Source organism: Ricinus communis, chromosome 7, assembly GCF_019578655.1.
Source record: "Ricinus communis isolate WT05 ecotype wild-type chromosome 7, ASM1957865v1, whole genome shotgun sequence".
NCBI classification, from domain to species: Eukaryota; Viridiplantae; Streptophyta; class Magnoliopsida; order Malpighiales; family Euphorbiaceae; genus Ricinus; species Ricinus communis.
Window position 1 is genome coordinate 20,691,912 of NC_063262.1, and position 14,889 is coordinate 20,706,800.

At 30.1% G+C, this 14,889-nt stretch overlaps 1 protein-coding gene and 1 long non-coding RNA gene across 2 annotated transcripts; both read right to left on the reverse strand.

The window, feature by feature from the left end:
• Nucleotides 1-1,661: 1,661 nt before the first annotated feature.
• Nucleotides 1,662-3,383, reverse strand: LOC125370695. The gene is made up of 2 exons (XR_007216741.1): nucleotides 2,995-3,383; nucleotides 1,662-2,151 (listed from the first exon to the last, which is right to left on the reverse strand). It is a non-coding gene; the product is annotated as an uncharacterized LOC125370695 (long non-coding RNA).
• A 7,258-nt stretch (nucleotides 3,384-10,641) lies between these two features.
• LOC8260680 (transcription factor MYB101) lies at nucleotides 10,642-13,808 on the reverse strand. Its single transcript, XM_002529624.3, has 3 exons — nucleotides 12,953-13,808; nucleotides 11,496-12,456; nucleotides 10,642-11,355 (listed from the first exon to the last, which is right to left on the reverse strand). Exons 1-3 carry the CDS (start codon nucleotides 13,280-13,282, stop codon nucleotides 11,063-11,065), a joined length of 1,584 nt encoding a protein of 527 aa, XP_002529670.1. The 5' UTR covers nucleotides 13,283-13,808; the 3' UTR covers nucleotides 10,642-11,062.
• Nucleotides 13,809-14,889: the final 1,081 nt, after the last annotated feature.

Sequence of the window (14,889 nt, forward strand, 5' to 3'; positions counted from 1 at the left end):
CTTGAGGTTACTGGTTCCGCAAAGTTTAAACATTTCAAAAAAAGACAAAACCCACAAAGACCCTGCATATTCAACATGCACAATCCAAAGAATCCTTCACCCGTTTGATTGGGGTATGGATTTACACTCCCCTCGTTCCTTTCCAACTTCTATCAAAAGAACCTACCCTTCAAATCTAAACACCTCCTTTACCTACTGGGATTACCAGCAAGCCTGGTTCAATACCTTTCTCATTCAAAATGAAGGAAGAAGCCACTCCTGGCTCTTCTACTTCGACACCAGTCTTATCCAAACCTCCAAAATTCCCTACTGGTTCAAACAGTGGTGGAATTACTACGGTAATGTCCCTGAGACTATCATTCCAGAGGTCTTACCCCTGTTCAACCTCTTCAAAGCAAATTACAAACCCAACTCAATAGAAAGGCGTTTTCCCCCGCTTCTTCTATTCTGTTCAAACTTCTTTTTGCCCTGGGTATGTGTATGGTACTTTCACTTCAATCTATTACCAAATGGTGAAATTACACTTATCCGAAGATTCAAAGTAAAATGGTGGGACAAATTCAACCACCAGGACAAACTGTCCCTTAAAGCCGTTCAAAACTTCCTTACCAAAAATAGCTTCTTGCCTCCCCCTAAAGAACAAACAACGTTCTTGGCACAGAAGTCATTTCTCCTTCCAAAGCTTGCTGCTACCCAGACAGAAGAAGATTTCCTACAACTAATTGCAGATATGGTTGTACACATTATCTTTGTCAATTTGGTGGATAAAATCGCACACTTGCTCGTGCACAAATTCATATTCCTCATCTATCTTTTCATCGGGTTTAGTTGTAATAAAGAGTAGAAATGCATCTTCGTCCCAAATAGGAGAGATTTTATTTTACCTTTTATTTTATATTATATTATTACTATTGTACACGCTATGGCTCCACCATGCCACCACCAACTGGCCACGTTAAGTTCCAGGAAGGTGGGTGTCGTTTGACGTTTTGCTCGATCTCACCCTTCCTTCCCCAAAACAAAAGGACAACTAATCCTCAGAAAAAAAGGACACAAGCAATTTGGCAATTCCATTTCTCTGTCATCTATACGTATAATGCAGTCAAGAAATGATTATATATTTGTAAATGTTGAGCTTGACAACGCTGCATAATTGGGGCAAACGTCTCTTTATATTCATTATAAACTTAACAGTGATAAGACACTTAAAAAATCTTTTAATTATCACAACTGAAAATATCAACTAAAACATTCTTTGATGGACAGTATACATGTGTTAAAATGAGTATTGATGTAAGCCGAGAGAATTTGATACATCTTGTAATAGGTGGACTCTGCTTGAAGCTATATATTTGGAGAATCACTATGAAGCGCGTGTTAAAAGATTGTAATTTCGTATTTTATCTCTAAAATATCTAAAATATTTATAAAAATAATTTTAAATTTTTTTTTTATTATAACACTTTACAGTTAAATAGTTAAGAGATGGTTATATATTTTTTAAAAAGTAAAAAAAAGTGACATAAAAATACTTTTTTGCACATATGTTGGTTATTCTGACTGAACGATCTATTGTCTCAGCGAGCTCGTAGATCGCGTAGGCTATCATTCGTGATCGTGCATCAAATACTATTTATCTAATAGCAACTATCTATATGCAATTAAAAGTTAAAATTATTCCGAGTTCAATTAACAAAGGTGCTGTGCACATAAAACCCCAAATTGGGGTCCTATAAAATACACACCATTGGCCTATATCATATATGGCAACTGTAGTGCGGGAATCAAATAGTGAGGGTTATGAGGACAACTAATAAGGACACCAAAGATAAGGAGGAACAGGGGGGTTGTTTCGCAGGCTGAGGATAGTCTAATTTTGTCAAATAATTGGTAGGTGACAAAACCCATGACCATGACCCCTAAAAATTTTATAAAAAAAGAGAATGAATGCTAGAAGAGGGACCCATTTGTCACCTCGAAAGCACAGTTTATTACTACCTTTTGCAAGAGACAGGGCATGGCTAGGGGTCTGCCTTACATGGAAACACTCTCATGTTGTTGTATATTGCTGCTGCATTTTGTGCTTTTGCTTGGATTTATTTGAGTCACTGGGATTTGGATGAGTCCTTCTCTGTGTCTGCACACACACACCTGTACAATAGTAATAATATAATAATATAATTATAGTAATAATGATGATGATAATGATAATAATAATTGTAATAAAAATGATAATAAAACTATAAATCTTATAAATTTAATAGATATGATCTGAGTAATAAGTTTTTATTTTTAATTAGGATGATCTAATATAGGATTTTAATGTTGGATAAAAATAAAAGGATCTATTAAATTACATCTAATTAGTTTAATTTTTAAGTATAATTAAGTGAATTATATAAAGGTAAATTACTTTTTTTAAAATGTCACTTAAGTTTTCTCTCAATACGAATATATGAAAAAATATTATATTTGAAAGCTATAAAATAATTTTATAAAAGAATTTATTTGGTAAATTTTAATTAGCAAATGGTATTTGACATAAGTGAGAATAGTAAATAAATTGATTAATTAAATTATTAAGTAATAGGATTTATTTGATATTTATTATTTGAGAAAGAGGCTAAATCAATAGTTGATTTAATATGGGATTTAACTGGAAAATACAGTTGATGGTATTTTTGTAAATAGTTATGCCCAGTAGGAGTATTATGGTAATATTAAAATTAAAAGTAAAGTTAAATAAGTGTTTTATATTTAAAATAATTTTAATTTACTCCAAAAGTTAAGGAGTAAACAGACATAAATCAAGACTAAATATATTAAAAAAGATAAAATGAGGGATCAAAAATGGATATAGGACAAAAAAAAAAAAAGGAAAAGAAAGAAAGAGAAAGAAAGAAACGAAGAAGAGGAAGAAGAAGCTAAAAGCTTCATTCTTCTTTCATGGCAAATGGAGTTTTAAGGAGAGTTAGAAGCTGAAACTGTACAGACATGGAGAGTAGGATGGCAAGCAAAGTGGCGGCATTAGTTGGCAAAAATGGTGGCAGTAATGTTGACACTGAGCAAAAGAATAAAGGCCGAAACTTTTGGCCTTAGCTGATGGTGATCTCGACCTCCAATTGCAGCAATTTTTGTGTCAATGGTTCCTTATCTTCTGAGCCACCAAGTTTGATGATTTTCATGAATTGTGGAGGGAGAAATTGAAGAGAGAGAAAGTGGGGCTATTTTGGGTTTCTAGAATTTTCTGACCAATGTTGTAGAGCTTTAGATGATCAGAGACTATATTAGAACATACGTGTCGCAAGCTTTCCGATGACATCAATTTTGCCACTATCAGACTATCGGAAAATTGATGATTGAAATTGTCAGTGAGATTTTGCTATGATTAGGAGCCGGATCGGAAAAACATAAGCTGAATTCATTCTTTAGCATTATTTTGGCGTCTACGGTCCATAGATGCGATCAGATTGTCGATCGGACTCTAACGGCTAGAGGCGAGTTGATTAATTTAGCACGCATTTAGATAATTTTTTAAACTTAATGATTTTAGAAATTGTCAAGTATTAATTGAAGAAAAATGAGTTAATTTTATATATATATATATATATATATATATATATATATATATAGTGTGTGTGTGTGAGAAATTAAAGCATGTATTATTAAAATTAGTGAAGTTTGAAACCCGTAACTTTTTTAAAAAAACTTAGGGAGGCTCTTTCATTAACTGCTTATAATATTATTATTGTGAAGATAATTAATTGGAACATATGATTTAATAGAGCATAGAATTTTAGCTAGAAATTGCAGTAATTAATTAATTATATCTAAATGAGATTTTAATTAAGTTATTAGTCTATAATTAAATTTAATAATATATTTAGTAAATAATTGATATAATAATAGAAGAATATTATACTTTATTAGAATAAATAAATCTAGTAAAATCTATGTTTAAGTGATTAGAGAAAATAAATAGAGTTGATATTAGCTATAAGATAAATAAAATTGTTGGCATGGGATAATTAGTTCGGGTAATGTCAAAATATTAAGGAGGTCAAATATTATTATTAAGTACATAGTAGTTAGTAAATCAATATTAATGTGGGATAATAAATAAATAGGAGTAATAATTAATGTTAATATAGTTATTGATTGGTATAGAGGGAAATAATTGTAATGAATTTCAGGTGCTGGAAAAATATCTAGTCAAGGTATAAATAACTTTTGGTCAGTTGTGAATGATAAATTGCCTTGATCAAATGGAGATTTAATATAATAAATTTATTTTTGAGGTCTCAGATGAAAATTATTATAGGATGTATTGTGAATATTTTTGTAGACTGTGGATCTATTTTTACAGAAAAAATTAGTTCGTTTTAAGGAAGGTACTGCCAAATTTTCGATAGAATTAATTAATTAAAATAGAAGGGAATAAATGAAATTATGCTAAAACAAGATCAAAATTTAAAAAGTTAGAATTAGAATTTAGATATTCAATAATAGACATTAGTTAAGGATTATTAGAAATAGAATTAAGATTTATTTTTAAAATATGTTTTATGTGTGAATTTTAGGACGTTCATTCGGACAGCAGTTCATAGGAAATTAGCAAAAAATTAAGTGAAAGTACAATCAGTTAGGTCCTACATAACAAGTGAGGGATAAACATATAATATCGTATTTTTCAATAATTTATTACTAAAGCATATGTTTTAAATGTAATTTAGAAACTTGGTAAAAATTGAAAACAGAGAATGGTAATTTTGGTTTTACTGTATATGTGATTATGATTTCACATAGCTGAATAAATGAGTATATACTCATTTATGTGACCTATGAGATCACACCTTAGATGTCAGACATAAACATATTATACTATCTTTAGGACAACGCTTGGTATACACATTGCCTTTGGGATGTATGCTAGGTGGTGCCTTTTGGGATCTTATTGTCTGCACGTGTATGATTAGGATTTGCACTTTGGATCATATAGGTGATATGTCTGAGCGCTCAAAATTATCAAGGATCAATGAGTATATATTAGTTTCTAATAAATTATTTCTTTTAATTGTTACTATTTTTTTTATTGTATCAAATCTAAATTGTTATCGATAATTTTTTCGGATCAATTCAAGATTATACAGTAAAATTGATTTTAGAGTAGAAAAAGATTTTAGTTTAGATACATACTAAAATAATTTTTTATTTAATTAATTTTATAAAATTTTATTTGTCCAGCTAGAATATTTTTTATTAAATATTTAAAATAATAGTAATATTTTTTCAAGTAGAAAAGTATCAAAATAGTATAGTTTTGTATGAATTTATTTGAATTCTTGTATGTTTTCTTTTGTTATTTATTTTTTTCTCTTAATGAGGCTTACTCATCTTATTTTTTCCTACCAGTATTATGCAGGATGTTTAAGAGTCGATTTAGGAATGAAACAGTAGCAGTTATAGCTTCGAATTGCTAGACTCCAAAGATCGGGAAGGGGAAAATTGGAAATAAGCATATTGGATAGTTAGGCCGGACCGCTACAGTGGTAGTTTGTGCCATTTAAGCTGATCATCATATTCTTCTTTGCCTCTGTCCTAAGTCGCTTTCAACTGATAATAATTCCAGTAAAAATTATTCTTAATGTGAAAGATCACTTAATGCCGCAGACACAAAGTATATTAAGAATTTTATGGAACTAACAACTAAAAGCTTTGTTACCACTTATTGGGCCAAGGCAGGTGTGATATGTAAAGATTAAATATGGAATAAAAATAATCACAAAAAATAATACAAGAACTTTAACATGGTTCACCCTTAATTATGAGCTACTTCTATTGACCAAACTACAGAAATAAAACTTCTAGATTAATCTAAAGGTAACAAAAATACTAAAAAAGTAAGATCTTTTACCAAAATACTGTCATTCAAGATGCTCTCCAAAATACCCTAAATAAGAACATTACTATTTTGTCACTCTCAAAAACTCTCACATATTTTCTTCTTCTTAGGAAAAACATTTTTTAAAATTGCCTCACATAAAATTAGGTGATAAGAATATTTTGTCAGTTTCCAATCGGCTATATAAGGCACCGAGCTTATATAGCCGAGTAAGGTGGAGTTGATTAAGTTCAAGTCTAAATATGAGTACAAGACTAGAGAATCAGTTCTAGTCCGAGTTTAGTTCCATATCCGAACAGACAAGGAGATACATATTTGATAACCAAAAATAATTTTGATAAAATTGGGAGTTCAAGATACGATTTATCCTATTGCAAATTGGATAAGAAGACTTCAAGTAGCAAAAATAATTGAAACGAGAAGTAATTTTACATATGTATACTTCAAATGTTATCTTGTCTATATATAAATTAATTTTTAAGACTTAATTTTTTTTTTGATATGTGCGCTTAATTTTTGACACATTGAATAATTTTCTTGACATGTATACTTACTTTTGACACATGGAATTCAAGTTTACGTGTAATCTTATTTTTTTTATTAATTTATTTATTAATAAGTTATGTTCTTAAACACTCATTCTAATACTAAGAAATAATATATTAATAATAAATTATTTTTCTAATTCTAATTAGATAATAATATTCTAAAAAAATATATTAATTATATTTTAATATTATATTAACTAATAAATTAGTTTTTTAATTAGATAATGATATTTTTAAATATTATATTCACTAATAAATTAATTTATAATTATATAATAATTTTTAATTCTAAAAATGCAATATCAATTATATTAATAGTATTAATTTATATAACATTAAAATTAATAAATAAATATTTTAAAAATAATTTTTATATTGCTGTACCAATAAGATTATAAAAAGAATTAAGAATATTTAAAAATAGTTAGTTTGCTATTATTTATTAAAATATTACAAATTAATAATAAATATTAAAAAAATTATTAATTTGTATCTATAAACTTAATTTCATGATTGAAATAATAATAACGGTCGTACAATTTGTATAGATAAATTACTAGTTTAAGAATAAATTTTTAAATAGACTTAATGTACCATATTATCATAGACTAAACTAATTGTTTTATTTGTGGTCCAGAATAAAAGTGCTATATTTTAAAATGAAATCTTCCAATAAAATCAAATAAAATTAAAAATTCATAAAGATCCAATAGAAAGAGTGAGAAAATGAAGAAAAGTTTAAAGTTATTCATTTTTTAGCATAAAAGCAAATAAAATCATTGCAAAAATTAAGCGCATTCATGTTGAGCGGAGCAAGCTTAGTTTATGGGCTGCCATGTTAAGTCACCTGTGACACAACAGTGGATCACAGAAGAGAAGCAGGCTCTGTTCTTCCCCCTCATCTTGATGTTCAAATCTTTTTATATAATAAATAAATATATATATCAATGAAACATTAATCTAAATAAGAAAAATCATATTATTGAGCTGCAACTGCCTAGAGACAATGGACTTACCCAAGAAAATAGATCTTAAGCAAGCTCAATGATATGTAAATGTTAGGTCACATTAATAACTGATTGTCTGTCATAGCCAACCAACTTAAAAGCCCTGGTTGAGCTTGGCTCTGCGGTTTCAAATGAATTTATTCACCACCTTTCCGTTAACAATGCTCAGACTGTCTAAGGAAAATGACAAAGCAGAATATTGACTCTGACCATTCTGCCTGGCCATACCCTTAGGTAAGGTCAATATATAATCTCGCAATCCCTGCGAAATTAGTTTTGACATAACTCATTTTGTTTAGGATTAAGTTGGGGCATTGCTGATCGAGATGAAAGTAATTAAATTAATAAATAGAAATTAGGTTTTCAACTTTTTTTTTTTTTACATTTTTTTAAATTTTTTCTTGGTTTATTTTGTTATATTAATTTGTGGTATTACGGACATGGCATACTTTCTCACTTATAATACTAAATTTATATGTTAACCTCAATGGAAAAGAATAAATAGCACTATTTTGTTAAAAAAATAAATAAAAATATCAATGGTCTAGCATCAAAATAGAACCCTAGTCAACAATAAAAAGTAAGGTGCACGTTACTCTCTAATTAAACAAGATTGTCCCATATGTAGTTAGTATTATCAATTTTTGTAAATATACAATAATTTATGGCCCCATCATGTGAATTGGAGTTAAGTTATGTAGAAGTCATATTTGCCGTTATAGATATAAAGCAAAAATTACGGATAATTTCTTAAGCTTTTCACCGAATCTCAATTAAATTTTTAAATTTTAAATTGAAATAATTAATCCTTTAAACTTAATAATGTGAAACAATCCATTACTATTTTTAAATTTGACCAAATCTCGATTAAGTCTTTAAACTTTAAGTTAGAACAATTAAACCCTTAAACTAAATAATACTGAACAATTAAGCTCTTCTATGTAACTCTATTATTGCTATTGTTAACTATTTTTGTTGATAACGATCCACATAAAATGACAACCAATAGCATAAAGACAACTAAATTATAAATTCTATTTCTTTATATTTCTCAAAAATAATACAAAATAAAAAATTAAAATAATTATTTCAATAAAAGAAAAGATAAAACCTACATTTTCACACCTAGATTTTATCTTAACCTTTTCATTTTTCACACCTGGGTTTTATCTTCTTTTTTTTTTTGTTCAAATAATTATTTTAATTTTTACATTATTTTTAATTTTATTTTATTTTTTAGAAATATAAAAAAATAGAATTTATAATCTAGGTGTATTTATGTTATTGGTTGTCATTTTATATGGGCTATTATCAATAAAATAATTAACGATAGTAGTAACAGAGTTGCATAAAGAGATTTAATTGTTCTATATTATTTAGTTTAAGGGCTTAATTGTTCTAATTTAAAGTTAAAAGCTTAATTTAAATTTAGCTAAAATTTAGAGGGTTATATGTACCTTTTAGTAAAATAGTTAACAGTAGTAACAGAGTTTCATAAAAAAGCTTAATTGTTCCATATTATTTAATTTAAGGGCTTGATTGTTTCAATTTAAAATTTAAGACCTTAATTGAAATTCAACCCAAAATCTAAGGAGTTATTTGTACCTTTTGTCTAGATATAATAACTCATTTTATGTATATTCATGTAATTTCAGTCCGATTTATTTTTATTTTATGATTGTTTAATTAACCAGTACAACACTATTTATATAATAACCCATAACATCAAACATTTTTATATATGTATATAGAAATGTATACATATATAAATATATTTCAGGCAAAAGCAAAGGTGTTTAAAATATGGCATGTGATCCGTAGGGAATGGTGTATAATATGCATCTAAAAAGAAAGTTGGATTTTTGGTATAATAATAATAATAATAATAATAATAATAATAATAATAATAATAATATAAAAAAAGGGTTCCTCAAAATATGCAAAAACAAAGGGAGATATAACACCAAACACGTTTTTGTGGGCACCCCTCTTCCAAGCAGCTCCTATGTTTCCTCTCACATGAATCAAATTTTATATTGGAAGTATTTAAGAGAGAAGTGGGCGATGATTGGGGAAAAGATGGTATGCATGAATTCCTTTATTTTTTTTCTAAATATATATATATTGTTTTCACTCACTAAAAATTAATGTAAACGTTTCAAAGGCAAGAATTAATGCCAACTCAAGTTAGCATATTATTCCTCATTCTTATTTAGTGGCTACAGATAAGTTAACCAGCTAGCTTCCTCTCCATTTTTATCAAGTTTGTGTTGCTATATTTAGCCAGATTTTAGTGCAAAAGTGGCATGAGGTTTCTCATGCCTTTTGTCCTCAAATTGGTACAAGCAAGTCTGCCTTCTATGGCTTCTTTGAAATTTTTAATTACTCTGTTTTGAATTCATCATCGTCTATAGATAAATTGTTGTTTTACTCTAATTGTACGTCCCTTCTTAAGTGGTTTGAAAAGGAGGATTAAGCAACATATATGTGAATAAAATTAGTTCTGAAGAGATCAACCATCAATTTTGTTCAAAAGCGATAACTTATGAACTAGGATTTACTTTGTTAAATTTAGACTTAGTTACCACAGAATTTATCCAAAACATTACGAAAGTACATCTAGTAAATTTAATTGTCAACTTCAGAATTCAAAGGTATAACCTGTCTTAACTTTTTTATACTAAAAATAATATGGGTTAATTTTCATACACCATATTAAATTTATTAATTAGGTAATTATAAAGTTATACTCATTTATAATAGAATAATATGGGTTAATTTTCGTACATTTTTTTATATTATTTATTAATTAATCTGAACTGAATCGGTCAAACAATATTTTAAATCTAGTAAATGAAAATCTCAATTCTAGTAAATATTGAATACTGTTATACAATAAGATTTAATTGCACCAACTGCATAAAATAAATATGAGTTGCACAGACACAAAAGTTATTATCATCTCTTCACTTTAGAAATACTTTTGACATAGACCTATTGTGAACTCACCACATAATTTACATGTTTATTTTTCCAATTATTAATAAAGATGACTAAATCAGAACAAATATTAAAATTGAATATTGAACCTGAAATAAATTAAAATTTAATAATTAAGCTGAATTGAAATGCAAATTTCAGTTATGTTAATATAATTAACCTGTGAAAGAAATAAGTACAAAGCTAAAAGAAAATAGATCAGGAGAAGACTATATAACCAGGAATGAAAGAAAAAGAAAAAATTACTGGATTAATGCTAAATGTTGCTACTGCAAAACCTATATTCTACATCCACCATATATACAAGGATGCACACTGACTGAAGGAGTTCCTTTTGCGTTTTTCTATAGGTCTACATTAGTACAAACAACGGTAATCAAACACTAATTATAACAATAAGTCTACCGACATTTTAAAAAGAAAAAAAGCCTAAGAAAACCTAATTAATTCTCTAGCTAAACGATGAATTTAAACCACATTATCGATCTTTTCTTCTAGCTAGCTACCTCCATTATCTTTACTTGTACCCTTTCCTTTCAGATTGAACTTTTGTCAGGTTTCTTTACAAAAGGGATATGCAGCTGTTATGTATTGTAAGCAAGCTTTCAGCAAATGCTTGGCATGTTATTCCAGTATGAGGATCCGAATGCCCATTCAACGTTTGCGGTGCCTCCTGTGGTTGTGCCTTGAGCTTCTTGCGAAGCAGCATCTTGCTCATCAACTTCATGTCCTCTGCCATCATCACCTATCGGGCTAGACGACAATCCGTTTGAGATGTTCCTTCTCCGGTACCACTCTGGTAGTGGCGTCGATGATGGGAAGTTGTCAAGCAAACTCAATAAGTCATCATCATCCATCGAATTCATTTCCTCCATGGGATCCTCAGTTGGTTTCACCCCTGTATATGCATTCCAAGATATTATTCCGATTGAATTGCACTTGCTGTACAGCATATGCTAGCGAAATTGAGCAACTTGACAGAATAATTTGTTATAAAACCACCAAAAATGAGATGTAGAAGATAAAAGTTTAGCTTACCAATTGACGATTGAGAAGAACTCATATCATCAGAGTAGTGGTTTTCGCCGGAGGGCTCATCCACGTTTGTTGACGGCAATTTAATACGTTTGGCAGCTTCCATCTCCTCTTCGTTCTCGCCCTCCTCGGTAGGCTCACCGACCACTCGTTTCCCTTTATCAGATGCCACCAATGAGTTCCTATCGTTCAAATTTTCTTTACTAGACAGATTATGAGATTCCAGTATCAAAGCATCCAATAAGCCACTGTTCCTATTACCATGCATCTCTGTCAGGACCGTTTCATTGTCATCATTGTCATTCTCATTGTCAGTGTTTTTGCTTGATTTCTCTCCAACACCACCGCTAGTATTTGGTGAGAAAGGAGTATTCGGACACGGTGGGGTTTGGTCCGACGGGAGTTCAGACTTGAAACCTGGAACAAGGCCAATGGGTTCAACTTGAGCTCCCATTATCAATGAAGTAAAACTCATATTTTCAAAATTTGCAGTGTTGTAACTAAACGGAAGTGGCGTTCTTGTGATTGTTTGGCCTGCAAAGTTTTCGTTAAACGGAGATATACTGGAAGGCGATCGTGCGCGATGAGAAACGGGAGAGAGAGGCAAAGCTAAGCTGCTATTGTTAGCATTATTATCGCCAAATGACTTAAATTGGAGCGTGGGATTTGTGTAGAATGATGTAGAAAGATGATTTTGTAAAGCATCTAACGCGGGTGAGAAATTAATGGGATCAAGGAGTGAAAGCGAGGGATTGTAGGCAGCCTTTCGAGACGAAGAGAGAAAGGAAGAGAATGAGGAACAGGAAGAGTTAAGGTGTTTTTGCTGGTCTTGTTGGTGATGTATATTCAATGCATTAGCTTCTTCTTGAAATTCTTGGGGGTATATAGGCAAGCCAGCTCTCTGGCGTCTCTTCATTCTGGTGTTCCAGAAATTCTTGATTTCATTATCTGTTCTACCTGGTAACTGCAGTAAGAGAGAATCAAGAAAGGAATTAGAGAAGAAAAGAAACAGATAAATAGAAAAGGGTAGGTGGGGCAAAAAGACAGAAAGACCAGGGAGAATATTATGGATAGTCAAAATCAAAACTACACCAAAATAAAGATATAAGAAAAAAAAATGGACATAATAAACAAATAAACAGCACCCATTATCATATGAATAAAGTGAGATGGCCAAATGACAAAGGAAAAAATTACAAAAAAATGAGAATTAAGAAAGGATATATAGAATCAGAAGTAGAAAAGTGGACCATGTACACCTGAGACACGAGGAGGGAGAAAAAGGACATTGCAGAGAGCATATCATATAGATGGTAACCACCAAAAAGGGAAAGAATAAAATAAAAGAAACAAAAGAATTATCCTGCAGAGGGGCCTTGGAAATGGTGGAAAGAACGTACAGAAGGATGTATAAGCTGTAAACACATAAGGAAATGAATGTCATATATCAATGTATAGACCTGAGAGGCCATGCGAGCCCATTTGTTACCAAGCTTGGCGTGAAGCTCGATGATGATCCTCTCTTCTTCAGGAGTAAAAGAACCTTTCTTTAGATTAGGCCTCAAATGGTTTGCCCATCTAAGCCTACAGCTTTTACCACACCTCATCAAGCCAGAATTCTTTTGCACAGAATTCCAGTTCCCCTCTCCATGTTTCTTCACGTAATCTATCAAGATTGCATCTTCCGCTGCTGTCCAAGGCCCTTTCTTCAGGCCTTGAAGGTTAGCCGCTTTTGGACCGGTCTCCAATGGCGCTCCTCCGTTAGTGTTGCCGCCGTTGTTGCTAATCATTCTGAATATCCTCCACTGCTATGTATATTAATTCCTACCCTGAAAGTCTTTGTGTGTTATGTGTATTATGTGTGTGTGTGGAGGGTTTTAAATAGAGCCAAAGAATGAGAGAGTGAGTGTATTCTTGATTACGTAATGGGTATATTGTCTTTAAGCAAAATCTTTAATTGGGTTTGTGTACTTATTCGATTATGGTGGTTGCCTTTTCTTAAATTTCTTTGGTGAGTTCTCTCCTCTCCCAACGTGAGAGAAATAAATAAGTAAAATATAAAAAGTAAAAACAAAGAGAGGAGAGAGAAAAGAAAGAAAACAAATCCCTTGTCTTTCTTGACCTTCTCCGGTTCTTGATTATAAGAGTTTAAGATTTAGAGAGAAAAAGAAAATTGTAGGAAAAAAAGAGAAGGGAAATTAGAAAGGATGTCTGTGTGTGTGGGGGGGAACCAAAGCTCAGAGAGGGGCAGCATGAGACGGCACAGTAGGGTGATATTATAATAAGTAGAGGTGTGAGCTTTGATTTCGCTCCGGTTTGCGTGCTAAGTGCTACATCCTTCGTTTTCTCCACGCGTTTTCTAATGCCAATCTCTTTAAGACAATAACACCAGGAACACACTCTATTTATGTAGTCCTTTGCCCTCTAATATTTTTCGGAAGGTTGAGGATTTTCACACCAATTTTGCATAACTATTTTTGTAAGAAATTAGAAGAATACTTGCTTTCTTACATAATATTATATATATATAGTTCTAAGAAAAGAACATAAGAAAATGTTATGTTTCAAAATATAATTTCAATTTTATAAAAAAAATTAATCTAGACATATATATTAATTTATACACTAAATGGATAGATGATAAATATATATTATTAATTTATAAATAATTAAATATATAATAATTATTTAAATTATCTAATATTAAAATATAAAATACTCATATATACACATCATGTGATATATTTAATTTTTTATTATTATAAATTTATTTTATTCATATCACATACTCGGTTTTATAAGAGCGGTGATATTGTCTATTTATTTTAATAAAAGTAAAAAGAAAAATCCAGAATTAAAAGAGGATGAATGTCAAAGGCTGAAATTCATCCCGACACTTTAAAATATCTTGGTGGTTCTATTATACGATATTATTAATTAAAATAAATGAAATATTTGTCAATTTTCCGTTCTTCCAAACGCTGGAAAGAATGGAAGTCGGAGTAAGCATGCAAGTCATTCCCCGACTAGTTTGAGAGGAATCGCATTCTCGGAAAAACAGGTCACTGCATGCAGATGCATTATTGTTATTATGTTTATAAAGGTTACCTGACACCTACTTTGTTCCTGCAGGTTTTGTGCCGCCAATTGTAATCATTTTATAAAGCAATTTCTCAATTCATTGTAATTTACCTTTTATATAACTCAACTTTTTGTCGTTTATCTGTTTTAATTTATATTTTGTGATTTTTTTTCCATTTTTCACCATAAGAGTAGACTTGTCTTTCATAAATTTTCAACCTTCAACAACTATTATTATTATTATTATTATAAATTAAATCTCTCTTATAAATTTTCAACCTTCAACAACTGCATGCATGCATTTATTATATTTTTA

Bases quoted from the DNA above. Each gene is read 5' to 3' on its own strand.
- LOC8260680 (XM_002529624.3), bottom strand. From the start codon at position 13,282: ATGATTAGCAACAACGGCGGCAACACTAACGGAGGAGCGCCATTGGAG. The intron at 12,457-12,952 runs GTCTATACATTG...CTCTTACTGCAG, and splicing joins GGGCTCGCATGGCCTCTCAG to TTACCAGGTAGAACAGATAA. The intron at 11,356-11,495 runs GTAAGCTAAACT...ATGCATATACAG, and splicing joins TTCTTCTCAATCGTCAATTG to GGGTGAAACCAACTGAGGAT.